Source organism: Panicum virgatum, chromosome 2K (assembly GCF_016808335.1).
Source record: "Panicum virgatum strain AP13 chromosome 2K, P.virgatum_v5, whole genome shotgun sequence".
Taxonomy (NCBI): Eukaryota; Viridiplantae; Streptophyta; class Magnoliopsida; order Poales; family Poaceae; genus Panicum; species Panicum virgatum.
The window spans coordinates 54,121,008-54,148,271 of record NC_053137.1 but is presented as its reverse complement, the minus strand read 5'-3'; the positions used below and the strand labels follow the sequence as shown (position 1 = coordinate 54,148,271).

The window sequence follows — 27,264 nt, the reverse complement described above, 5'->3', positions numbered from 1 at the left end:
CACGGGCCACCCTTCTTTAACCCCAAGCGCAGTCTCGGTTTGCCCTGCCTTCCTCTGATGCCGGAGCCGGATGCCGCCGTATCGCCTTGCCCGGATGGCCTCCGGGATGCCGCCGGATGCAGGGGTGGGATGGGGCGGAGCCGCGGAGCAGAGCGGCGGCGTCCCGCTCCCCGCAAAGGCTGCAGCTGCGCGAGCAAACCAACGCTTGTTGTATCGAGCCACGCTGCTCCTGCTGCTTGCAGGCTTGCTGCTCGCCTGCTCCTTGTTTTCTTTTTCTTTATTTGGCTGTGTTTAGTTCTAAAATTTTTCTCTCCAAATTTCACTATTTACCTATTACATTAAATTTTTTGCATCATGTATGAAACATTAAATATAGGTAAATAAAAAAATTAATTACATAATTTTGATGGACACGACGAGACGAATCTTTTGAGCCTAGTTAGATCATAATATGACAATAATTACCACAAATAAACAAAAAATGCTACAATATCCTGCAGTGTCTAATATAATTTTTTACCACTATTTTACTGATCTAAACACAGCCTTTCACTTGTTTACTGCGCTCGATCCATCGTCGCAGTTTACTCGGTTTACTACGAGTAGCTCGTAGGGCCTCTGCCGGTACGTACTACTCGAGGGATGGTCGCTTGTTGCACATCTCTAGACACAGCCCCCGAACGAAAGACTGCCCGTGTCCTCTCCTCCGGTGCGTGCGCGAGCCGTGGGGCGCTGTCGCCGCCTGCCGGTGGCTGGCCGTGGATCCTGGACCCCCGCCGCGCGGTTCCCGGCCTGCGCGGTCTACCTGCCTGCCGCACGGCACCGCGCCGTGCGTGCCCCCGCCGCCCGCCCGCAGCTGCCTGCCTGCCTGCCTGGTGCTGATTCGTGAAAGAGGGCAACGCAGGCGCAGGTCAGCCCTGAGCCCTAGCTACGCGCACCCCGACGCCGCGGCGGAGGACGCCGGCAGGAGGCCTGCTCGATCTGTCTCGTCGTGCACAACCTGTGCTGCCGCTGCCTTCTCCTCCTCCTGCTACCCCGCCCACTGCGTTTCCGTTTGTTTCGCTCTGCTTCTCTGTTCTCTCACGTCAAATCTCCTCTGTTTTTCCCTGGGTGAACGTCAAATCTCCTAGGTTTTTTCTTTAGCAGGCTGAGCTTTTTCTACTGGGCTGCAGACGGATACATATCGGCGGTTTTTTTATTTTTTTATTTTTATTTCCGTTTTTTACAAAAATATATTTTCGATTTGGAAATTTACAGAAATATACCCCGGCCGCCCCGCTGCCGGGCGGCCGCGACCTGGCCGCCCGGCTGCCGGGCGACAGGGACTTAAACATAAAAAAAGAAAAAAAATTGTAGACAGGTCCCTGGGGCCGGTCGCCCGGCAGCGGGGCGGCCGGCCCCCCTGGCCGCCTGGCAGCTGGGCGGCCGGCTCTACCACCCCTATATAAGGGTTGGCTGGTCCCCCCACCTCTCATTTGCATCACTACAATTCCAGAAACAAAGAAAAAAGAGAGAGGGAGGGAGAGAGGCGAAGCCATGCCGGATTTTCGAGCCGGCGACTGCAGGTAACCAAAATTCTTATACGCTTTACAAATAGCATGATTGTGTATTCAGATATGTCGAGCAATTATTTTTGTTGAAACAGTAGATTAGCAATCAATTTAATATCATGATTCTGTGTCCAGATATGTCGAGCAAGCTTTCAAGTTCCTTATGGTGACGGATATATTTCTCATGATGCGTATGGAGTAGATCTATCAGCTTTTCAACGAAGAAAGTGCGGAATAGATAAACCCTTAGAGAGGAGTTTTGGTTCCATACGCAAATGGCTTCACGAGATATTCAATGTGAATCCAAAGACTCATTACCTAACCGTTCAGACTGTGACAAATTGGGGAACTGAAGGGGATTTCTGGGAGTTGATGCTTATAGCAAACACCGAAGAATGGCGGACTTACATGCAAGCAGCTCTTGACCGAGGGTGGTCTCTTCCAATGCTAATTCAGATTCACCAGAAGGCAGGCCATTTTGGTGAAGGATCAACAAGTACATCATCTCATATGAACCAAGCAGTGGAATAAGAAAATGAAGATCAGAACATGCATGTTACAGAACCTGAGCCGCAAGGTATAGCTGATCAGGTAGGAGAAAAAGAAGATCAGAACGTGCATGTCATTCAACCTGAGCCGCAAGGTTTAGCTGATGAGGGTGAGCGGATACCTGGAATTATGGAAGCTATACAGAATGAAGACCAAGAGACTCGAATGATGGAAGAACGTGGGGACTCATGAGACGATGAGGACTACCCGTTGCTATGTGAATGGAGAGGCAAGGGTTTTGGAAATCCAGTGATACAGGATATTAGGAGTAATGAGTACGAATATAGAGAGAATGAGGTCGTGCAGAGGGCAAAGTATCCTAGCATTGAAGCTGTGAAAGATGCTGTGAAGCTTTGGGCTATATCGTTGAGGAAGGAATTCAGAGTTGTCAAGTCTAGCAGCAAAGAATATGAGGTGAAGTGTGTCAATGGCGATTATACATGGCGAGTACATGCCTACAAGGGCAAGTACAAGACACACTGGGAGTGTTCAATTGTTACACCACATACATGTAGATTAACTGTTGTTGCTCAAACTCACCGTAACATCACATCCATTTTTGTTGCCAAGAAGATGTATGGGGTGATTCTGGATAAAATTGATTATGAGCCAAAATTGATAAATAGGGACATCGATAACCGTTTTCAATACAAAATCAGCTATGCAAAGGCTTGGCGGGCAAAACAAAAGGTGTTTGAGATGAGATTTGGCACATATGAGACATCATATGATAATTTGCCTCACATGCTGTCAGCAATTGTGCAGAGAAATCCTGGAAGCGCGGCTGATACCTATATTGTACCGAGTTTAGATGGGAGACCCGCGTTTCTACTTCGTGCTTTCTTCTGCCTTGGTGCATGTGTGAGGGCATTCATGTATTATCTTCCTGTTCTATGTATTGACGGCACATTCTTGACAGGAAGATATAAGGGGGACAATACTGACAGCAATTGAAGTTGATTGCAACAAGCAGGTGGCTCCCATCGCCATTACTTTTGTTGAGAATGAGAACACAAAGAGCTGGTACTGGTTTCTTGAACGTGTGAAGATTCACGTTGTTGCTGGAAGGCCTGATATTTGCCTCATCAGTGACAGACATACTGGTCTTCTAGCAGCAATAAGGCAACTGCATGAAGGAAGTCGAGGACAACCTCCTCTATGGCCAGATGTTGTGAGTAGGTGGTGCATAAGGCATATGGGTGCAAATATTTTTGAGCGCTTCAAGAATAAGGAACTTATGAATTTGTTCAAGAGATTGTGCACTCAGAATCAGCAGCGGAAGTTTGATGCATTGTGGCAGGTACTAGATAACATGTGCGCCGAGCTGCTAAAGGAACAGACCTCAACCTCCAGCCGGAGACGTTCCGGCGGCGGATCTTTCACACAGTGGATTAAGGATGCACCTAAGGAGAAGTGGTCAATTCTATACGACCCTGGTGGTCGTCGATATGTGATCGAGACAACCAACCACGCAGAGTGTTACAATATGGTAATGCGTCATGTTCGTGGATTTCCTCTTGTTGGCATAGTTGAATTCATCATATACGAATGCACAAGGTACTTCAGAGAACGGTAACAGGCAGCTGCTATCTTACTTAATGATCCAGGTGTAACTTTTTTAATAGGGTCACTAACTACATGAGAGAAAAGATTGAAAAAGCTCAATATCATAGAGTGGTCTCTATGGGCACAAAGGATCAAAGGTTTGTGGTTTCATGTAAGGACAGGACAGGGCAGGGTGTCCGCAGACAAATGGTCGTTCAGGATTGCTTGATAACGCCAGAAGGCAAGATTTTTTGCAGATGCAAGAAGCCACAGCTTCTTCACTTACCATGCTCCCATGTCATTGCGGCATGTTCAGAATCTGGGTTGGATCCTGTGGTTTTTGTTTCACAATATTACAGAAAAGAAACCGATGTGCACACTTGGGGCCATGAGATATATGGCATAGGCAGTCTGGGATCATTCACTACACCAAATATCTCTCCAATGTACATTCCCAATCTAGATGCTAGGAGAGGGGTAGGTCGACGGCAGACACTTCGTATCCGTAACGGAATGGATGAGTCTGAGGCAGGAAAGAAGAAAAAAAGATGCAACCTGTGTGGAGCAGATGGTCACACTTACAAGAAGTGCCCTAAAATACAAGAAGATAATGCTGGTGCTGAAGTTGGACCTTCTGGAAATCCCACCGATGGATTGCCTCCGGAGTTTGGAGCCCATCGCGTCTAGATTTTGTTATGTGTGCATATGTATTTGAACCAGATGTATGGATATGTATTCTGACCTGTATGTGATAATTACATTTCGTTATGTATGGATATGTATTTGCACCAGATTGTAGCATGTAATATTACGAAGGTATTGTTCTGTGTTTTGCTTGATTTGAATTGTTCTGTGTTTTGCTTTATTTGAATTGTTATGTGTTTTGTTTTATTTGAGTTGTTCTGTACTTCTCAACTCTCCTTGACGAATTACGAAAAGAAAAATCAAAGACTCCGCTTTTAGAAGATGAGAAGTGTTCATGCATTTAATAGAGTTTCCACTGTACGCTCTCTGATTATATATATATATGATGGTTGGAAGAACAATCCAAGAACACAGAAGAGAGTGGTAACTCAAAATTCATATCTCACTGGAAAAACTGGAAATTGTACTGAAAATAGAAGGGTAGTTACGAATCATAAATTTTCGGTTTGCAATACAGTTTTGTAAACAATGCTACGATTACAAAGCAGAGGCCTAAGACGTTCGTACTACTAGATACTTGAACAATGAAAACCATGGCATGTGCAACACGATAACCTCGTGTTGTGAGTAAACCTAACATGACTTAGGAAATGTAAAATGCCGGGATTACATGGTGGTGCTTTACTGAGTGCACCGGGGATATTTTCCCTTCCTAATAGCTTCAGACCCTGCTTCCTTAGCACGGCGGGCCCTCTCTCGCTTACTCTCCCTGTTAGCTTCACGTTCCTCTGCCTTCTAACGTTCCACTTCTGCAATCCTCTTCTGAATGTCTTCCTGGTTTTTCTTACGCTTCTCCTCCATCTGTTCTTCATGCAGCATTCGTTGCCACCTTTGTGCAGCCCACTTTGCTTGACGCTCCACGTGGTCCTTATCCTGCTGAGATTGTTCGGTGTCTAACCACTGCACGAAATCACATAGAGGCGGTGGAGTCTTCACCCAAATCATGTTAGAAGTCATTACTAGATCAGAAAGTGACAAACTCTGATAGTTTTTTGTAGTACCTTTGCTCGGCCCTTGCCGTAATGCTTGGGCGGGTCGTACTCGTAATTCTCGCACATGAAGAATCTCTTGCCAAAGTCGCCCCCCAAAACCCTTGATTTCATTAGTTTGCACAAGGATCCGCAAAAACACATAGGCACCTGGACTCCTTGGGGGACTGTTTCCATCACCTTATTCCATAGAATATACGTGGATCCTGAGGATGTCATGGTGTTGAGCCCTGGCAATCACAAGTGAGCGATCATATTGCTAATATACTATATCAACGCTAATCATTATCAGTAACTACACCTAAATGTACCACTAATCACTCCTAATAATAATTAAACTGATTACTAAACTATTTTCTAACATTTTCTAAATTTTTTCTAACATTTTCTACAATTTTCTTATATTATCTTGTATTTTTTTATTTTTCTAATACTTCTCTAACAATTTTCTAGTATTTTCTAATACTAAATCTAACACTAAATGTCCTATATCAACGCTAATCACTATAAGTAACTGCATCTAAATGTACCACTAATCACTCCTAACAATAATTGAACTGATTGCTAATCTACTGTTTCAAAAAAAATTACAACATAATTTATTTATAAAATGTAGAAAATTTTAGTTACCTAAAGTTGCCGTCTTCAAAATCCGACAGGTCTTCGCCGCTTTACCTCTCCCTCACCACTCCTCTCCCTCCCTCCCTCTTTTTTCTTTTTTTTTCTGGATTTTTAGTAAGCTAAAAGGGGTTGAAGGGACCAACACCTTATATAGGGCTGGGGGCCGGCCGCCCAGCTGCTGGGTGGCCGGCTGCCCAGCTGCCGGGCGGCTAGGGGGGCCGGCCGCCCCGCTGCCGGGCGACCGGCCCCAGTGACCTGTCTGCAATTTTTTTTGCGTTTAAGTCCCTGCCGCCGGCAGCCTGGCGGCCAGGTCCCGGCCGCCCGGCTGCGGGGCGGCCGGGGTATATTTCTGTAAATTTCCAAATCGAAAATATATTTTTTGTAAACAACGGAAATAAAAAATATAAAAATAAAAAACCGCTACATATGGCCTGAGAAAAAAGCCCAATAAGCTGCTCCATCTCTTCTTTGTACTGGGCCTAACTAAACGTCGGGTCCACTAAATCATCGCCGAATGGGTTAAGCCCAATAAGTAGTAAGTGGGAGAAAAAGATCTCCAAATCCATCGCCGATCGACACCGGCGACTTGCTCCTGCTCCTCTCCCCATTTCCTCGGGAACCCAGTAGCGGCGACCTGCTCCCACCAGGGCACGGGCAGGAGGATCGGGGGGAGCTCTCCCGCGGATGGCGAGGCCCGCGCGCGTCCCGCTGCTCCGGCGCCTGCTCCTGCTGGCGGCCCTCGCGGCGTCCTGCTCCTACTACCTCCTCGTCCTCCAGGCGCAGGCCACGGCCCCGCCGCGCTACGACGGCTTCGCCTACGGCGGGGGCGCCGCCGCGGCGTGGAAGGACGCCGTCCTCGTCGAGGCCTTCCTCGACCCGCTCTGCCCCGACAGCCGCGACGCCTGGCACCCGCTCAAGCTCGCCGTCGAGCGATACGCGCCGCGGGTCTCGCTCATCGTCCACCCCTTCCCGCTGCCGTAAGCACCGAAGCATATACTTTGTTGATCTGGCTGTCTGCCGCGTGTCTATCAGGAGAGATTTTGCCATGGCGGTGAAAATTATTAGTGATTTTTTACCCGTGGACAACCTCGTAGTAACATTGAGTACCTGTTGATATACTAAGAGTACTATTGAGGACGCTCATGTTCTGTACCGGAGTGTGATTTCGGCAAGTCTGAGTAGTTTCACTAATTTACATGGCAAGTCTGAGTAGGAGTGGCATTTTGGCATGCCTGAGTAGTATCTCTTATTAAATTGGCGAATCTGAGCACTCTCACTAGAAATTGGACTAATTAGGCTGAGCTGGTTTCACTATGTTGTCACTTTGACTTTAGGGTGGAAATTATGAGGGTGAGATAATTCATTTCTTTCTTACAACAGCCGATTCGTTTCTCATTCATGTTGTTTTCTTCGATATATTCCTGTTTGGTCGTGTATGATTTGTACTGTTAGTGTATACTGTATTTGGATGCACTGTTTCATAGGCCCGCAACAAAGTGTAGTATTTTTAGTAAGAACTTCGTAATTGGTTGTGCATAACAAAGGATTGTAGTACTGCCTTTTTCCAATCAGTTAACTCAGTACTCAATTTCTGAAAACCATGAGATTTCTGATTTGTCTGAGGGGTTTCCAATTTCCAGTTCCCACTAACAAGTTAATTAAATAATACAGAACAAGATCTATAACCAGATTTGCTATTTGCTAAAACAAAACCTTGCCATTGCAGAATCAAGTGGGTGTGTCCACTCTTTACAGAGGTTATGTTTTTTCGAATCCAATGATTGCATCTCATGCTCTCTCATGTCAGTTGTTTTTCTTTTCCAATTCGGGCAATACATGGTTCGGTGCATAGTTCCAGGTGCTAGGTGTAAGATTGCAGCCCTTTTTTTTGCCCCTTGTTTTCAGTTCATTTTGTGTACTAAAGTGCTTCATATCACGGACTGTTCAAAAATGTTTGCTCTTGTTTTTATATTATTAGGTCCCTAATGCTCATTCTTACATTTTCTTACTGTGATGTTAAACTACAGATACCACACATATGCATTCCATGCCTGCCGTGCACTTTACATAGCTAACAAGCTGAATTCGTCATCAACATATCCATTGTTGGAGCTGTTCTTCAAGAACCAGGTCCATTACATTCCCCATTACAATGGTTTAGCTTTTTGCTCAATTTATCATTTTCGTATGCCAATTGAGCTCTGTTTTAATATCAGTGCGTTCTATTATCATATGGGATGGATTTTTGACTAAATACTCAGTTATATATCTGGTGAAATATACAGTATCTCCCCCCTTTTCGGGAGAGGGGTTACCTCCAGGCAACTTTAGCCTTAGGTTCAGGCTGATCCTGAGGATCTGGATCCCATTTCTCCTGTCCCCAAATAGGCCCTTAGGGAGCAACACAGCACGCTGTTGCTTTCAGTAAAGTCATGATTGTGAAAATTGTTGCTGCTCAAGCAATTTGTAGTGACATAGCTTTCTTCTCCATACAATTCATCCACTGCAGTCCTCTTTCTTACTGCTTATCACATCAAAGTTTTACTGTAGTGTTTTGATTGCCTTGTTGGTAAACACAAACAGGAAAAGTTCTACAACTCTGCCACATCATCGCTCTCGGGCCCTGCTGTAGCTGTAGAAATGTCAAAGATGGCCGCGCAGGCTGTAGGCAATTCAGCATCTGAGTTCCTCCAAGGCTTCAGCGATAGGAGGACAGACTCGGCAGCTAGAGTTTCTTTCAAGGTAAGCTTTCCTTGCAGCGAGTGAATCAATTAGCAGAAGTTAAAAATATCTACTCCGAGTTAGCTCATTGTTTGTAACGCTGGCGAAATTGTCTTAACGGAGGCTTTATTGTTCTGATGTAGTACGGGTGCACGAGGGGAGTATATGGCGCGCCCTTCTTCTTGGTGAATGGTTTCCTTCAGCCTGGGGGTGGGTCGCCTATCGACTACAGCACATGGATCGGCATCCTGGATCCCCTCGTTTCCCAGCAGGGTGAAAGAATCGAGATGTTCACTTCTATCTAAGCGCTTGAAGCGGCCTTATGAAGGATACAGTAGCACAGATGCTTGGCTCCTGCCGAGAGCCCGAGGGGCAACAGCTCTGATGTCCGTTGTATGCATGCTTTGCGTTGACGAAGTTACAGGACGCATTCAACTTTGCCTGTTGTACTTATTGTACCATGTAGCTAGCGATTGTGTAAAACGCCTAAAAGTTGTATAAGAACGGGAAATCCCGTGATGTTATGATTTGCAGGAGCTTGCAGCTTGCTCGATCGATGAGCAGCCAATCTGGCAGTTTCCTGTTTGCTCTTCTCCCTGGTGGTGTCTGCAATGGGTAATGACTGACGAAGCAGATGTTATGATTTACGCTGCTACATGCCTTCCGGGTTCCATGCCTGTAGAAACGTGTCGAGATCACTGGGGGTCTTTGGTTGGCCTTCGGTTTGGTAGGCGATCACCATCAGCCTTGGTCCGGCCGTATTGGGTCAGGTTCGGTGCCCCTGATCCGGTCCCTGGTTCGAGTTCGATCAGCAAGATCGTGGCGGGATCGCGTTACTGGACCTGAAGTCCTGAACCGACCAGCCGATCCAGTAATCAATCTCCGGCGAGGATGACCTGCCTGCTGCTGCATCCGCGGGTGGCTGGCTGTGTTTGCAGGGGTGCAAGCATGTGTTTGGTGCGATGTGCGTGTGCGTGTGCGTGCCTTTTGTCCTGGGAAGTCCACCAATGCACGCCAGCCGCGCGCCGCTAGCTCGAGGACAAGCACCCGAACAAGCATTGGTGTTCTGCAGCTGCACGTGTCGGGGGAACGGATCGATCCGGACACCCCCCGCGGAGATGAAAACAGCTTCGCTCAATCGTCGCTCCCCCAGCGCGGAGTCGCGGCGCCTCCTGGACCTGCGGAATGGCCGAGGGGACGAACGTCGCCGTCGTCGGCAGCGGCCGGTTTTGTGCGTGGCGCTGCGCCGGCAGGCCGGAGTGGTCTCCGACCTCTGAACGCCACGCGTCTCACAGCGTCACCAGCTGCGGGCGGGCCCGGCCTGGGACGGATGGATGTAATTTTTCACGATAAATCTAATAACGGTTACAATTATGCTACACTAATTATTTTCTTTCATGCTGTCAAAAATCTTATTAGATTCGTCAAGATTACTAGCTCAGAAATTTTGAAATTAATTTTGTAAACTATCTTTATTTAACAACTCTAATTAGGGGTCAAAATCTTTTCTAGGATTCACCAGTAACAAAACAGCGCCTGACTGCGAAGGAGAGAGCGCATCGAGGATCGAGCAAGGGGTAGGGTGTTACTGGTACGTAGGCCCCCCTGACTGACGGCATGGAATGGATAGATATGGATGACGTGTAAATGTGTTGATGATGGATGATTGGATCCCCTGCATTGCCAGCATGCCATGATCATCTTAGGTTTAGTTGGTGAAATGAAAATTTTTAGATGTCACATCGAATGTTTGATCGGATGTCGGAAGGAATTTTCGGACACTAATTAAAAAACTAATCTCAGAACTTACTTGGAAACCGTGAGACGAATCTTCTGAGGCCTTTAACCGTATCATTATCACATGTGGGTTACTGTAGCACTTATGACTAATTATGTATTAATTATGCTCAAAAAATCGTCTCGTCATGTACATCCAAACTGTGCAATTAGTTTTATTTTTTAATTATATTTAATGCTTCATACATGTGTCCAAAAGATTAAGCAAAAATTTTTAAGTGAAATTTTTTGGTAACTAAACGGGCTCTTATAGCTCTCCACGGGATGCTCCATCCGTCCTAAATAACTGGCGTTCTCGTTTTTCAAGAAATAATTTTGATTAATTTTATATAAAATAATATTAATATTTTTTATACATAATTTATATCATTAGATAGATCTTTAAATCTAGTTTTTTAACAAATTTATTTAGAAATACAAATGTTACACTTATTTTTTATAAATTTAGTCAAACTTGTGGCATGAAAATCTAAAACGACGTTTAATAAGAGATGGAGGGAGTAGGTCGGTTTTTCCATCATAAAAGAATTGCCAGCCATCGCTGTTGATGATGTGGATTATTACGTGCCGTGTGTGCGTTGTGGACCTGCAGGCCATCGTCGTCAGCGCGTGTACGTGATTACCTTTAATAGCGCCGATCAGTTGCCCCTCCTCTCTGATCAAATCCCGCCGAGGCGCTGATCTTACTCTTTTCTTACGCCATCCTTCGCGCGCGACGTCCTCCGCATGTATCATGCATGAGGTTCTTGTTCTTCTCGGGCAGTAGCTCGCTGTCGCCGAACACTCATCCCTTCTGATTTGAAGACACGGTTGTTTGGTCCCACCACATTAAGAGGATGATAGCCGGAGCCCGGAGGGTGTTGTTGCTTCGAATAAATTATTCTTCTTCGAATCCCAAGCATAAAATGCAATACTAGTACTTTAGTTTTAAACCACCTTTTAAACTTCAGAGGTCTAAAATTCTGAAGTATTTAGTTCTGAAGTATTCTAACTCCTAACCCCTTTTAAAATCCCCTAACCATCTAGCACGGAGGCCGTGTCAGACAAGCCGCTGCCGTCCTAGAACAGCAGAATAATGGAAACTACCCGGCCAATGCATGCCTGCCTGAGTCGCCGTGGGTTCCAGTAGTTCACTTGATCAAAAAAAACTTACCTGCGGGAGTAAGGCCGTCCCCACGGCATTGTTTGATAGGTAGAATGACATTCTCACAGCAGGCCAAGAAAACCCCCGAACTCCTGCCCCACCCGTACACGGGGCCCGTCGCCTTGTGAGTTAGGCCGGGCTCCACAGTGCTTTGGACATGAGGCAGGTGAGGTTTTTTTTACCCGCAGGAGGAAATTCGTCCCGACCAGGGACCCCCCCCACGGCATTGTTTGAGAGGTAGAATGACCTTCTCACAGCAGGCCAAGAAAACCCCCGAACCCCTGCCCCACACGTACAGGGGGCCCGTCGCCTTGTGAGTTAGGCCGGGCTCCACAGTGCTTTGGACATGAGGCAGTCGAGGGGATTTTTTTACCCGCAGGCGGAAATTCGTCCCGACCAGAGATCGAACCCACAACTTGCGGGGTGCCGCCGGACTGCCGTGACCAACTGATCCCACATCCTTTGGCAGTAGTTCACTTGACCCAATCAATCATACGGTATTTGATTGTCAGCTAGCAAGCCGACGGTCATACCATCAGGCGCTGTTTAGATCCAATGGGGTGTAAATGCAAAATTTTTTCAAAGGAATCTAGGTAATTTGAAGTACTAAATGAAGTCTACTTATAAATATTTTTGCACAGATGGGTTGTAAACCGCGAGACGAATCTAATGATGCTAATTAATCCATGATTAAGCAATAATTAGCGGATGGTTACTGTAGCATCACTGTTACAAAAATCATGGACTAAGTAGGCTCATTAGATTCGTCTCGCGATTTACAGCCTAACCATGCAAAAAGTTTTGTAAATAGACTTCATTTAGTACTTCAAATTAAGAAAAATTCTTTTGCACTTTTTTGCGTTTACGGTTTTTTTGAGTTTACAGAGTGGAAACTAAATAGGGCCTCGGCACCGGAAAATCGGAGAAGAAGTCTACAGTCTAGACACATGACGGCCAGTCCAAGCCGGGACGCCTTGGATTGGGCCAGCGCGCGTCAGCGCGTGTGGTGTCCTGTCCTGGGTGCTTTCTGGCTAGTCAAACGCAGGCTGCAGCCGTGTTGAAACCGGCCGATCGCGCCAGCACAGCGGGCGGAACAGAACAGAGCGCGCGGTCGGGCAGGGGGCCTGTGCAAGTGTGGCCGGCGGCGCGGCGCCACAAATTTCCACGTGGTCGATCACGTCGAACGCAGACCGTGCCGCTGGCCCTAGCTGAGAGCAGTATGCCGGTAACCACCTGGATGGCCGGTAACCACAAATCCATCTCGGCAGGTTCAAGCCTGCAACCGTGCAAGCAGATTGGCCCGTGCCTTGTTTCCTCTTCTTTCAAGTTCGTACCAGCTGCGATTGTGCCCTGGCAAACCAGAAGGGAAATATCTCGGCTAGGGATACACACACCAGACCCATACCCATGTGCGTCATCCGTTGCCTGCCCGTCCTATCCGAAAACATCACGGTCACCCATGACCCGGCCGTTGGTTCGCGCATCCAGCCAGCCACCGGGGCTCGCGGTGGACACGCCGACGCGCCCCCTAGCCGGCGAGCTGCATATTTTTTTCTTTTTTCTTTTTTCTTTCTTCCGCGCGTCCATCCCAGCAGTAATCGCGACGAAGGCGACGCGCCGAGAACCTGAACTTGTTTGCATCCAATCCGGGCGCGTCGGCCCCCGATCTGACGGACGGAGCCTCGCGCTCGCGGTCTGAACCCGATGATCCCCGGTGAGGCCGGGCGGCGCCACCCTTTCCAGCTCCGACCCCGGGGGCATTACCACCGGTCCCCCCGACCGACCGGCCCTTTTGAAAAAACACAAGGCGAGGCCGAAATCACCATGGAAAAAGCGAGGCGGACCCGGCGACCACGCCGCGGCAGCAGTCCAAAGCGAAGCTTCCAGCGCACTGACGATGACGTCCGACGCTTACCCCCCGGCGCTCTCTGCCGGCGGGGCCCTCCACCCACCCTTCCCGCGGGAAAACCCGGCCGTGGCCACCACCCCACCCCATCACCTCCGACTCCGAACCGGCCACCTCGCACTCGCAGTCGGAGGCGGCAGGTACACATCCCCGCGGTGCGGCCTGCTCCTCCTCTTTCCCATAAATAGCGGCCCGGCGCCCGACGCCGGGGGAACTTTTCCATTTCCAGAGCTGCAAAGGCTTCCGCTTTACCTGGCCATACCTTGCCTTTTTTGCTTCGCGCGCTGCCTGCCCATGGCGGCGGCGTGGTTGCGGGCGGTGTTCCTGGCCGCCGTGGCGGCGTCCGCGGCGGAGGCGCTGGGCCTGGACGTCCACCACCGGTACTCGGCGACCGTGCGGGAGTGGGCGGGGCACCGCGCGCCGCCGCGCGGGACGCCGGGGTACTACGCCGCGCTGGCCGGCCACGACGGCCTCCGCCGCCGCTCGCTTGCCTCCGCCGCGGGGGGAGGGGAGGTGGCCTTCGCCGACGGCAACGACACCTACCGGCTCAACGACTTCGGATTGTGAGTGCGCCGTTCCGCTTGCTCTCCTAGCCTGCTTGATTACGCAATCGCCATCGTCGTCTCTGTGGCTTAGCTTCGAATCAGGGAGAGGGATTGGAATTGGAATTGGAATCATTAGTGTTCCGGGGGCCTGCGCTGTGTGTGCTAGCTGTTGTGTCTTTTTTGCTTTTGGGGCTAAAGCCGGGCGGTGGTTGGTGTTGGTTGCGCAGCTTGCATTACGCGGTGGTGGCACTGGGGACTCCGAACGTGACGTTCCTGGTGGCGCTCGACACCGGCAGCGACCTCTTCTGGGTGCCCTGCGACTGCATCAAGTGCGCCCCGCTCGTCTCCCCCACCTACGGGGTACGTACTGCTCCTCCTTCCTCTACTTGGCATCTACTCTACTCCTTGTCACATGTTAACAGTTGAGTTAGAGGGTTAGGCCAACATGTTGCTGGTAACTCTAACCTGGTCAGATGATGGCGATTGGCACAACATCAGGTTGCTTATTTTACAAACATTGAAAAGTTTATGCATGGTAGAGTTTTTTTTTTGAAAGTATGCATGATAGAGTTTCTTTCGAGATTACTACATGATCATGCGGGCATATTTCGAGAAAAGAAAAAAAATTGTGGGAACACGGCATGTGTCATGTGATTCTTGGAAATCTTCCAGAACAACGACAGCCTGAGCTGGGACCCTATCGGGCTTAAAAAACAGCCAATTCTATGGTCCTAGGGGGCTGTTCGGCTGATTTAAAAGCCGGCTGATTTCGGCTGATTTAATAGTACCATGTAAGAAGAAATAAGTCAAAACAAGCCGAAATAAGTCGGGAGAAGACAAGCCGAACAGGGCACTATGCCGAACATGGTACTATTAAATCAGCCGAAATCAGCCGGCTTTTAAATCAGTACACTCTGCTTGTCCTGAACAAGATAAGGTGGTTCTTTTATTTGCAGAACAAAGTCAGTAGTGTTGTGCTTCTATTGACTGTCACCAATTTGTACATGCCTTGCGTCTGCGCCTTGTGTTCTGGCTAACTCACTGTGTTTGTGCGTGCGACAAATTCCACAGAATTTGAAGTTCGACGTGTACAGCCCTCAGAAGTCGAGTACCAGCCGAAAGGTCCCTTGCAGTAGCAATTTGTGCGATGGGCAGAGTGCGTGCCAATCAGCAAGCAACAGCTGCCCGTACAATATTGAATACTTGTCCGATAACACGTCGTCCTCAGGTGTGCTAGTCGAGGATCTATTGTACCTGATAACTGAGTATGGACAACCGAAAGTTGTTACAGCCTCCATAACATTCGGGTATGTACTCTGATACACCCCATTCTAGATTGCTCATTCTTACTTCCGTGTGCTGAATCTTGTTTGCATTGTTCAGTTGTGGACAGGTTCAGACAGGTTCATTTCTGGGCAGTGCTGCGCCCAATGGTCTGCTTGGGCTTGGTATGGACAGTAAATCAGTTCCAAGTTTGCTAGCAAGTCAAGGAGTTGCTGCCAATTCCTTCTCAATGTGCTTTGGAGAAGATGGACATGGTAGAATCAATTTTGGGGACACCGGAAGCTCAGACCAGCAGGAGACCCCATTAAATATTTATAAACAAAAGTATGTTCCTACGGCACAAATTTCATAAACAAGAAACTGTTCGTCAACCTCATGTTGGTCTACCTTCTTTCTACAGCCCATATTACAACATAAGCATCACTGGTGCTATGGTGGGAAGTAAATCCATTAATGCTAAGTTTAGTGCTATTGTCGACTCTGGCACCTCTTTCACAGCTCTGTCCGATCCTATGTACACTGAAATCACAAGCAGTGTAAGTATTATGTTTAATTAGGAGTAGTTTTCAGAACTCCATCTTTCACAATGATTCTGTTCTTACATATGTTCATTCTTAATCAGTTCAATTCACAAGTCCAAGATAAGCCAACCCAACTTGACTCTTCTCTACCCTTTGAATTTTGCTACACCATAAGGTATTTTCATCTCTAAACAGTCCCTCATAGATACATCTCCATGTACTGCTATCTGTTTATGCCTGATGTATGTTGCTGCATTTTCCAGTCCAAAGGGATCTATCAATCCTCCAAATATAAGTCTGATAGCAAAAGGGGGAAGCTTATTTCCTGTCAACAATCCAATAATTACTATAACGGACACTGCATCTGTAAGATAGAACGAACACTCAGCTCTATTTACTTATTTATTTATTTATTTTACCATGTATGTTGATTATGTTAATTTACTACTACTTCTCAGAATCCACTTGGCTATTGCTTGGCCATGACGAAGAGTGAAGGTGTTAACTTAATAGGGGGTAAGCGCCTCTGTATTCTAAAGTCTTTGTCTTTCTGTTCAAACTTGATGACGCTTGATTGCTTGGTCCTATTACATAGCACTTCGAAAATTCTACAAGTGTGCTGCTTCCTTTAAATAAACCATAGAAATGGATTCTTTGTATGACTGTTAAATGCTCGACATATTAATTTGCTATCAATGCCAAAGGCATCTTATATTTCGTCTTTTTAGATGTTGCCTTTTACTTATACTGTTATTGCTTGAACCTTGCTGCTCATCTTTTGGTGCAGAGAATTTTATGTCTGGGTTGAAGATTGTGTTTGATCGAGAGAGGAAGGTCTTGGGCTGGAAAAATTTTGATTGTAAGCACCTCCATACCTATCTAGATGGTTCTTCAGATCCAATGCGCTAAGCCTTGAAACTAGAATGATGCCCTTACATATTGCTGTTACCAGGTTACAGCGTGGACAACTCGAGTAACCTTCCAGTGAGCCCAAATACTTCTGCTGTTCCTCCGAAGCCTTCAATGGGACCGAGCAGCTACACTCCTGAAGCTACCAAGGGTGCTTCACCAAATGGCACCCAAGTCAACGTATTGCAGCCTTCAGAGAGTTCTTCACTGAAGCTGCATTTCAACACAAACATCTTCATCGCCACCGCTCTCATGTTCTCCGCGATTCTTTGATCAGCTCAAATTCCACATGTCGGTCTTCTGATACAAAATATGCAGATATGATAGATTTAGCTAAAGTTTCATTACCTCATTGATTTACGTGTAGCGGTATAGGATCACATTCTTTTGGCTTGGGTCCAGTAGGAATTACAGGATATTAGGACACGGGATGACTCATAGCCTCATAGGCCATTTTTGTTCTACTTTCACACGTTTATACTGTACCTTTTGTGATGGTTTTTTTCCTCCCCACCCAGTGTTTATGTCGTGGTGGCTGTACATATATAGGTAACTTGAGGTTGTATTGACTATAGAATAAGTGAATAATGATGCTGGCATCTGCTTCATATAGGTTCTGTATTCTGTTCTTGTCCATTTATTCCTCTGGTGATGATTTAAGTCTGAAAAGCGAGCACTGATTTCTTCGACATTCGTTCTCGTTTTGAGATTTATCATTCATTCTTTTATTAATTCCATTTTAAACCAAATTTGCAAAAGATGTGAAATAACTTGTCTTTTCGTGAGCCGCAAAAGGGCAATGATGAGCAAAATTGTTTGCACGAGTATCAACAACCAACCAATGATGCCCATTGGGCTCAAATCGAAGTCCCTCGGCAAGCCCACACGGCCCATGGACCTTTCGGCCACCGCTTGCCCAAACAAATCCCAGCCCCACATCCCGACACCGTCCCCCGAAATCCGTTCGTCCAAACGGCATCACCCACTGTCCGAAGAACCCCGCAACGTCCAGGGGCATTTCCGTAACTGCAGCCTCCAAAACCCTAGACGCGCGGCAGGCGGCCGACCGGGGCGCTCCCCTTCCCAGCCCGGACGGAGGCGGCCGTATAAAGCCTTTCTCCTCCCACCTCACCCGCCGGTTACCTTCCTCCACCGCCACCGCATCGACGCCAGCGAGCCGAAGGACGCAACCGGCGGCGCCCGGACCCCAACCAGGTAACCGCCGGGAACCGCCCGCCCCCACTTCACGACTGGCAACCGCGCGCGCCGCGGCCCGACTCCATTATATTTCTCCCCTCCGCGCTCGCGTCTCGGATCTGAGCGTGCTCTCCCCGCATTGTGTTGCGTTGTGCGTGCAGCTAGAGGGAAGCGGGAGAAGGATGGACCGGTACCAGAGGGTGGAGAAGCCGAGGGAGGAGGCGCCCATCAAGGAGAATGAGATCCGCATCACCACGCAGGGGAGGATGCGCAACTACATCACCTACGCCACCGCCTTGCTCCAGGTACCACCACCTGCTCGCTCGTTCGACTGCCTGCTCTTCAGTCGAGGACTGTAGCAAGTTTCAATGCCGTTGCGCTTTTTTTTTTGAATTCTCGTCTTAGCGCCATAAAGTGTGCGCGACTTGTAGTACTTTGGTGGCGTGGTCAGCGATGACTGGCCGCTTAGATTAAAAGGTTAGCTGTATGATTGGGCCGTACGGGTTGTTGTGACATCTGACATGCACTAAAAAGCATGCCCCTTTTTTTAATGCAACTAGAGTTGTGAAAGTGGAGGACGCATCTGGTTTCAATGCTTTGTTCGGTACGATATGTTGCTAGAAGATCACCTGATTGCGGACTTTGAAGCTGTTATGTTAGGATTTAAGAAATGCTAAGCTTTATTCACGTTCTGGTTATGGCATCCAGCCCAATTAATTATACTGCAATTGCCGATTGCTTTGCACTATAGGCAAGGGCGAGAGCTTTTGACGTTTTCCATGAAATGCCAAAGCATGTTTTGCTAAATATGACGCTCTAGTCTGGATATTGGACAAGATATAGAATATATTCTGGCCAATTAAAGGGGTGTGATGTCTGTGATGTGATGCTCCACATATAAACGAAACATATGATGTGTTTAATTGCCACTCTGAAGTAGCTTGTCTTGTCGTCACTGTCTAATTGCTCCTGTTTTAGTTGTTGCAGTTTGGTACTTGGCATACTGTTTTCATTATGTAGTTGATGTTGACAAGACCATCATGTCCACATTTTGCCATTTTAGTCATTTGGTCCATCTTTAGGACCATTAGTTTGAAACATTGAAAATGCATTGTATGCTTTTGTGTTATATTCAGTGTTTTAAAGGCGTCCAGGTGGACCCAACTCGCCTTGGGTAACAGCCACACCTTGTCGCCTAGGCGCCGCCTAGGCATCCAGGCGTACCCAGCTCGCTTTGGGTTGCCTTGTCGCCTTTAAAACACTGGTTATATTCTTGTTGTGTGCCTGATTTGTTGTAACATTTTATATTGCTTACTTGAAGGACAAGGGTTCCGATGAGGTTGTATTCAAGGCCATGGGAAGGGCTATCAGCAAAACTGTCATGATCGCTGAGTTGATCAAGGTACTTTTTGTGGCTAGTGCTTGCAAATGTTACTTGCAACTTGGTTCTAATTGTTTGTTACTATAATTGATGTGCAGAGGAGGATTGTTGGTCTTCATCAGAATACGACCACTGGATCTACTGATATTACTGATATGTGGGAGCCATTGGAGGAAGGCCTACTTCCGTAAGTGCCTTTTTTTTTCTTGTTTTCAGGATAGTGCTGTATCTCCATGTGAGCTCTATGATTTTGAAGCCTAACAATTATATCCCTCCTCAGGCTTGAGACAACAAGGCATGTCTCTATGATCACTATAACTCTTTCAAAGAAGGAGCTGGACACATCTTCTGTCGGGTATGCATATTACACTCTTTTTAACTGTATTTGTTGATTTTCTTGGCCAGTGTTTTTAACAATCTCTGTGGTCACCTTGTTGCATCACGTAGTTAAATAGCAAACTAGTAGTTCCAGATGCATATGCTTTCTTATCATATGTTGAATTAATTGTTTGGGCAGATATCAGTCTCCTTTGCCTGCTGAAGAGGTGAAGCCATTGGTTGAATACGACAACGACGAAGGTATCATGCAAGATTCACTTCTGTTGTTTATTATTACCATTATCATAATTATGTATGACCTCATAATTCATTTAACTGAATCTGTAGATGCACACTCACCTGGTGGCCGAGGGAGGGGCCGTGGTGGTCGAGGCCGTGGGCGAGGCAGGGGAAGGGGAAGAGGTGGACGTGGTGAGACCCATCGCCATTGAGTAAATTCATCTCTAAACAATACTGGATGTGCAATTGTTCCTTACATATTAAGTTTCAGGAAATGGATACAATGACTATGCTGATGGTGGTTGGGGAGAGGAGGATCATGCCCCTGAGTACATGGGCAACGGATATCCCCGTGGAAGAGGGAGAGGTTTCAGAGGCCGCGGCAGGAGAGGCGGCTACGGTGGCCAGCCTGATTACCAACAGGATGGAGGCTATTATGATGAGGCACCTGTTCCTGCTCCGGCCCGAGGTGGGCAACTTCCCTCTCTTATAATAGTTTGTATATGCGCAATAAGTCAGCTTGTTAATCTGTTGCAATTGGTAACCAGGTCGTGGTCGAAGTCGTGGCCGTGGGAGAGGCCCGTCCAGAGGCAGAGGACGTGGTGGTAACGCGAACGGTGTGGTGCATGCTGCAGCAGCCGGTGCGTAAGCTGTTCGGTCCCGTTTGGGACCGGTTGTTTGTTGGATGCCCGCTCCAAATATGAAGATGTATCATGTGTTGTTGTCAGTTAACATTATACTTGGTATAAGCTTGACATTCACTGTCGGAATGCAGCCAGGTTTTGAAATTTGACTAGGCTTGTAGGGTAGCGTGTTTACAGTGCTTCCTCCCTTCCAGTAGATGTCGTAAACTAATTGTAGTTTCGTAAAGGTTTAGAGCAGGGCATTCTTTCTATTTTTTTAATATAAAATGAATTCTCGTTCCCTGATGGCATGTGGGCGCCTCTGTATGGCGCTGTCCTTGAAATGCAAAGCTCATTTAAAAGTTCATCAGTTTCTCTTTGGTGGTGTTTACCGGTCGCCTTGCGCACGCTTCGTCTTCGAAATGTAAGGCCCCGTTTAGCTCCCATCCCATAAGTTTCGTAAACGCAAAAAAAAATCACATCAATATTTCGACACATGTATGGAGTACTAAATGAAGTTTATTTACAAAACTTTTTGCATGGATGAGCTGTAAATCGCGAGACCAATCTAATGAGCCTATTTAATCTATGATTTGCAATAATGATGCTACAGTAACCATCTGCTAATTATGAATTAATCATGGATTAATTAGCATAATTAGATTCGTCTCGCGATTTACAACCTATATATACAAAAAGTTTTGTAAATAGACTTCATTTAGTACTTCAAATTAGCAAGATTCTTTCGCAAAATTTTTTTGCATTTCAACTAAACAGGGCCTAAGCTAAAATTTCAGCACGTATACAGCAAAGTGTCGTGCTGTAAACGTAGAAGACACTTAAGGCAGACTGTCAGACGGGTAAAACTACGCTGAGGACTACAGTAACCGGATTAATAACAAAAATCTTGTGGCTTTCTTAGGACTTGGCGGTAGTATCTTTGGCTAGGGTGGGAAAATCCACCTTTTTTTCTCTCTGGAAAGAGTGGAATAATGCAGCACAATGGCATGCGTACCGTTCCAAATCAACATACTTCTTGAGAAGAATGATTGAGCTTAACATGATTGGCAGACTCTCATTCATTGTTCTAGGAGCTGAGGCCAGGTCGAGTTCAACCACAATAATAAGTTAAGCATCAGCCTTAGCGCCCTTGAGAAGACTGCGATGCCACTACCCCTCCCCTCTCAGCAAACTAGAATTAGGCCGTGTTTAGACCAGGGAGGTGTAAACGCAAATTTTTTTACATGAGAATCTTCCCAATTTGAAGTACTAAATGAAGTCTATTTATAAAACTTTTTGCACAGATGGGTTGTAAATCGCGAGACGAATCTAGTAATGCTAATTAATCCATGATTAATTAATAATTAGCGGATAGTTACTGTAGCATTACTGTTGCAAATCATGGATTAAGTAGGCTCATTAGATGCGTCTCGCTATTTACAGCCCAGCCATGCAAAATTTTTTGTAAATAGACTTCATTTAGTACTTCAAATTAATAAAATTCCTTTTCACTTTAATGCGTTTACAATTTTTTGCGTTTACGGGGTGGGATTAAACACACCCTAGGCAACAAACGTGTCTGGTGAACGAATATTCGACAGAGGAGGGCTTTCAAAGATGAAACTCTGTCTCTTTTCTTTTCCGATAAATCTCTCTGTACTTGGTTTCGAATGATAGATTGTGATCAAAGTTTAGATGGGCTCCTGGCCCTCATCAGTTCACCCGTCAAAAAAAAAAAAGAATGCATGGAGAAATGAGACGTTAAGCTGGAGAATAGACTCGGATACGTTTGTGTTTGGCAAATTTGAGGTCCAAATTAGCAACACTGAATTAGAAAATCAGATTTTCTACTCCGCTAATAAAGAAAACAAAATACAGTAAAAATAAAATAAAACCGCAAGGCTTTAGAAATTGTTCAGCAACATCCCCGCTGGCAGCTCGCCCCCCGCGCGCCCTCCTCGACCTCGTCGCCGACGCCACGATGCCGGAGGACGTCGAGATGAATGACTCCCAGGCCCCGCCCGCCGCCGCCGTTAGCGACGCCCCGGCGCCCGCGCAGTCCACTCTCCACCGTGAGCGCCTCCCTCCTCGCGCACCTCTCCCTCCAAAACCCTAGCGTTTTTTTTTCACCGGACTCAGGCGTCCCGCGAGGACGCGCGACACCAGCCGCTCACGCTTGCCCGCGCACCTGATGCGTGCAGATCTGAAGGAGATCGCGTCGGTGATCGAGGCCGGGTCGCTGAGCAAGGAGGTCCGCCGGATCTCACGCGCCGTCCGCCTGACCATCGCCCTACGCCGCCGCCTCGCCGCCCGCGACGTTGCCGCCTTCCTGGCCTTCGCGCTGCCTCCTTCCTCGGAGGCCTTCGCCCGCCTGTCCGCCCTCGTGCCCAAGGTACTTCTACTCTATTGTAATTCGACATATACGGTGGTGATGTTTTTAAACATTGACATAATAGACGCTATTATCTGCTGATTCGTTTGTATTGGTGAATTCCTTTGCTATTATATGCTGATACATTGGCATAATAAACGCTGAATTTATCTGTCTTATACTTTGTTGTTGCGTTATTTTTTTTGTTGATATCTGGCCTAGCGGTTGCTGCGCCGTTGGGATTACTTCTCTTCTCAGTAGGGTTGAGGAAATAGTAGTATAGATTGGTTCTCCAAAGCAAGCTTACATTTTTTGTAATGCAGAATTAGAACTGAATAACTGCTTATTTTGTGAAAATGAAATGTGTCCCAGTCTCTTCTCATTATCGAAACTTTAGGTTCCTTTATTCTGCTGCCTGTTTCGTTGTTCATACCATAACCCTTTTTTAGTTCAAAATGAACATTTTGAAGCTTGTTACTTTTATCTTTTCAGAGGTTATTGATATTTGAATGGTGTTACTCTTTTTAGGAAGATGGGAGTGAAATGGATGTTGATACGGCAGCTCCAACAGCTCAAGTTTCAATCAAGCATGGTCTTCCTGAGATTGAAATTTATTGTTACCTGCTTGTGGTTATTTTCCTTATTGATAATAAGAAATATGATGAGGTATGTCTGGGATTTTCATCCACTTTGTTATTTGTTGGTAAACATACTAATTTGAATTTTGTCTACCAGGCTAAAACATGTGCCTCCGCAAGCATTGCTCGTCTGAAGAGTCTTAACAGGAGAACAGTTGATGTTTTAGCTTCTAGGCTGTACTCCTATTACTCATATGTCCATGAGCTTACCAACACCCTTGCTGAGATTCGTGGGTGAGTTAATTTGAACTCAAGAGTCCTATCAAGCTATGATCAAACAAACATTCTTTTACTGTCTACCGGCATTTCTTAGTTACCTAGAAGGACATTTTATGGTTTTGTTGTGTTCTGATTTACCTCACATGCAATTGATGCTTTTCAGGACTCTCCTGGCATTGCACAGAATGGCGACTTTACACCATGATGAGCTTGGTCAGGTTGTTTTGATAATCTAATCTTCAATCCATAGCAGTCTTAATTCTTAAATGTCATCAAATCAAATTTGTTGGAATTAACTTCTGTTTCCAATACAGGAAACTCTTCTCAATCTGCTTCTTCGCAATTACCTGCACTACAATTTGTATGACCAGGCAGAAAAGCTAAGGTCAAAGGCGCCTCGTTTTGAAGCACATTCCAATCAACAGGTAATGAGCTAGTGTGTTTGATGTTTTGTCATACTGATATGCTGTGCATTGAATGATATGTGATATATGTCTTGGACTCTTGGTAATTTGTGGACTATTTGATTTGATATATAACGAAGATAAGATATCGTTTCCTCTATTATATGGAAATACTATGTACACAAGTGGTAACCTCTACTTATTGCAGTTCTGCCGGTATCTCTTTTACTTGGGCAAAATAAGGACAATTCAGTTGGAGTACACTGATGCTAAAGAAAGCCTCTTGCAAGCTGCTAGAAAGGCACCCACTGCAGCTCGAGGATTTCAGATCCAGTGCAACAAATGGGCTATTATTGTAAGGCTGCTCTTAGGAGAGATTCCAGAGAGAACTGTTTTCATGCAGAAAGGAATGAAAGCTGCTTTGACACCCTATTTTGAGCTTACAAATGTAAGTTTTCTTATAACTCTAGAAAATACTGTTCACTGTGAATATTGAAAGTTCTGATTTTTTTTTTTTGTGGGTGCTCTCTAGGCTGTCCGAGTTGGTGACCTAGAGCTATTCAGATCTGTGGCAGATAAATTTTCAAGCACTTTCAGTGCAGATAGGACCCGGAATTTGATTGTGAGGCTGCGCCACAATGTTATCCGGACTGGATTGCGTAACATCAGCATCTCATACTCGAAGATTTCCCTTGCTGATATTGCCAAGAAGCTGAGGTTGGACTCTGAGAATCCTGTCGCTGATGCTGAAAGCATTGTAGCCAAGGCCATCAGGGATGGGGCAATTGATGCCACCATTGATCATGCCAACGGCTGTATGGTGTCGAAGGAGACTGGTGATGTCTACTCAACTAATGAGCCACAGATAGCTTTCAACTCAAGGATCGCATTTTGCCTGAACATGCATAACGAGGGGGTCAAGGCGCTAAGATTCCCTCCGAACTCTCACAAGGAAAAGGAGAGTGCTGAGAAGAGGCGTGAGAGGCTCCAGCAGGAGGAAGAACTGGCAAAACATATGGCCGAGGAAGATGATGATGATTTCTAGACTGGTGCAAATCCTTTCAGTTGCTGCTTCATGGTTTCGTTTTTAGAGCAAACGACTAATTTAATTGATTAAAGCTGCACAAGAACTCTTGCCCCCCGGTTGTATTTGGAATGGCGTTTCGAATTTAGAATTCTTTATTGTGATGTTACAATTTTTATATACATGACTTAGAAAACACAACATTTTTTCCCCCTGAAACGGTACCCAAGCATCCAACATGGGAGGTCCTCTGAACCGCTGTACCCCTTGTTTCCTTTCCTGGCCCTGAAAATTAGATGATTTCTGGACCATGACAAGCGCATTCTGTCCATTCGTTTACGAGTTCGGAACATCCAGATGTGCAGATGTAACTTGCATATCGTTTCCTGGCCTCAAACGCTGTTGATCTATTGCTACAGCAGAAGACAACGACTCAGGCCTTTGGCCGATAGAGTATATCAACTACTGAAGTACTGATTTACAAACTCCGTTAAAAAAAATTACAAACTCTTCTTTCAGGAGCTGCCAGCAGTGCTGTTAGCAGCTGCGCTGTGCGAAAGGGCTCAGAGCATCTCCAGCAGTTTGGCAAATCGAGTTGCCATCTTTGATTTTTGACAAAAACGTTAAAAATACTCCTCCAACAGTTTGGTTTGCAATTTTTGGCAACTTGGGAAAAACCAGCCTCCAGCGCGTAAATATACGCGCGCGGCGTGCGGTTGGCATCGTGGTTTCTAGTCAGGTGGGAGGGTGAAAAAAGAAATAAATAACAGAGAATGGTTCCTGATTTAAGTTTTCAAGAGGTGGAAGGGCATAAATATAGTTTTGTTTCTCTCTCAGGGTTCCTGATGTAAGCTAGATCTGGATTTGACAAGTGAATTATGTCAAATTGTTGGAGATAAACTCTTTTTTTACTTGGCATATTTTTTTAGAAGTTGACAAAACACAAGATATGCCAAGTAAAATATGGCAAACTCTTGGAGATGCTCTTATATGCTAGTGGTTACAAGAGCTTCAGTAGCACCTGAGATCATGGGTTCGACTCCTTATGGGAGCGAATATTTTGGGATTTAACGGCGTTGTGCATTCAGTGGTAGGCGATGTTCCGTCGATAGCGAGGTGACTGTGGTGACTTCATCAATCTCGAGAATTTGCCGGCTCAATCTTCGAAGATGCTCATAGGGGTAGGGTCTGCGTACGTGTATTCATAGAGGTGTGAGTGTGCGTACGTTATGAATGTCTTAGTTGTACTGTATAATCTAAAAAAAATTAGCAGCTGCGCTGTGCTTACATAATGCAAACATTATGATCTTCTGGTGCATCAAATCGTACGGGTTCATGGATGCTACATCAGTCCGACATATATATTGTCAGGCCCGTGATTCATCCAACAACGAGAAATGAGATGGTAAAAAACCTTGCCTGTTCCTTGGACCACCGGCTCCTAGCTCCACAAAATGTTGTGACTGTCGTACTCATGGTTTTAAATAGCGGGTTAAGGGGTCATACTTACAGTAGTCCTTGAAGTTGCCGTTGAAATATAGAAGATGGCAAGTGCAATCTTGTGCATCATTGTCAGGATACTTTCTGAATAGCTCATACGGTTATCCCAATTCCCAAGACTCCCGCGTGCTCACCATCATCATGCCGGCTCCGCCTTTCCTGCACGCGTGCTCGACGCTGCGGTCGCAGATGCCAATCTTGCAGGCTACCTTCTCCTGGATGAGCGTACCACCCCTGACCGTGGCGCCGCGTCGCTGGATGGTTGGCGATCGACGTGCTTCCGTTCCTTTTTCCTTTTCCTTTTTATTAATTATTCGAGTTATTTACCAGTAACCAATTGGATGAACACGGCAGGGGATGTAGCTCAGATGGTAGAGCGCTCGCTTAGCATGCGAGAGGTACGGGGATCGATACCCCGCATCTCCACATTTTTAATTTTTTTTCCTTGCTTTTCTTTGTCCTCCATTCTGTTTTGACTTTTGACACCTCTCTATGGCGAGAGATTCTGTACAGCCAGAGGTACGTCCGGGGTCTTCAATCAAAACTAATTGGAAGCAGAATAC

The 27,264-nt window shown here is 46.3% G+C and overlaps 4 protein-coding genes and 1 non-coding gene across 5 annotated transcripts; all 5 read left to right on the top strand.

The window, feature by feature from the left end:
• Nucleotides 1-6,512: 6,512 nt before the first annotated feature.
• On the top strand, nt 6,513-9,270 carry LOC120685767. The gene is made up of 4 exons (XM_039967858.1): nt 6,513-6,936; nt 7,987-8,089; nt 8,543-8,701; nt 8,824-9,270. Exons 1-4 carry the CDS (start codon nt 6,644-6,646, stop codon nt 8,983-8,985), a joined length of 717 nt encoding a protein of 238 aa, XP_039823792.1. The 5' UTR covers nt 6,513-6,643; the 3' UTR covers nt 8,986-9,270.
• Nucleotides 9,271-13,503: 4,233 nt separating this feature from the next.
• On the top strand, nt 13,504-17,407 carry LOC120685751 (aspartyl protease family protein 1-like). Its single transcript, XM_039967836.1, has 10 exons — nt 13,504-14,090; nt 14,300-14,432; nt 15,144-15,379; nt 15,456-15,680; nt 15,757-15,892; nt 15,979-16,052; nt 16,141-16,243; nt 16,336-16,393; nt 16,665-16,736; nt 16,830-17,407. The coding sequence occupies exons 1-10, from the start codon at nt 13,519-13,521 to the stop codon at nt 17,057-17,059; spliced, it is 1,839 nt and encodes a 612-aa protein (XP_039823770.1). The 5' UTR covers nt 13,504-13,518; the 3' UTR covers nt 17,060-17,407.
• Nucleotides 17,408-17,794: 387 nt separating this feature from the next.
• On the top strand, nt 17,795-20,912 carry LOC120685760 (protein FAM98B). Its single transcript, XM_039967847.1, has 9 exons — nt 17,795-18,001; nt 18,145-18,288; nt 19,305-19,385; nt 19,463-19,551; nt 19,645-19,719; nt 19,882-19,943; nt 20,031-20,114; nt 20,194-20,391; nt 20,471-20,912. Exons 2-9 carry the CDS (start codon nt 18,166-18,168, stop codon nt 20,569-20,571), a joined length of 813 nt encoding a protein of 270 aa, XP_039823781.1. The 5' UTR covers nt 17,795-18,001; nt 18,145-18,165; the 3' UTR covers nt 20,572-20,912.
• Nucleotides 20,913-22,446: 1,534 nt separating this feature from the next.
• On the top strand, nt 22,447-25,412 carry LOC120685744 (probable 26S proteasome non-ATPase regulatory subunit 3). The gene is made up of 8 exons (XM_039967828.1): nt 22,447-22,617; nt 22,747-22,937; nt 23,445-23,582; nt 23,652-23,788; nt 23,937-23,991; nt 24,088-24,198; nt 24,386-24,625; nt 24,710-25,412. Exons 1-8 carry the CDS (start codon nt 22,527-22,529, stop codon nt 25,220-25,222), a joined length of 1,476 nt encoding a protein of 491 aa, XP_039823762.1. The 5' UTR covers nt 22,447-22,526; the 3' UTR covers nt 25,223-25,412.
• Nucleotides 25,413-27,054: 1,642 nt separating this feature from the next.
• TRNAA-AGC lies at nt 27,055-27,127 on the top strand. The gene has a single exon. It is a non-coding gene; the product is annotated as a tRNA-Ala (tRNA).
• Nucleotides 27,128-27,264: the final 137 nt, after the last annotated feature.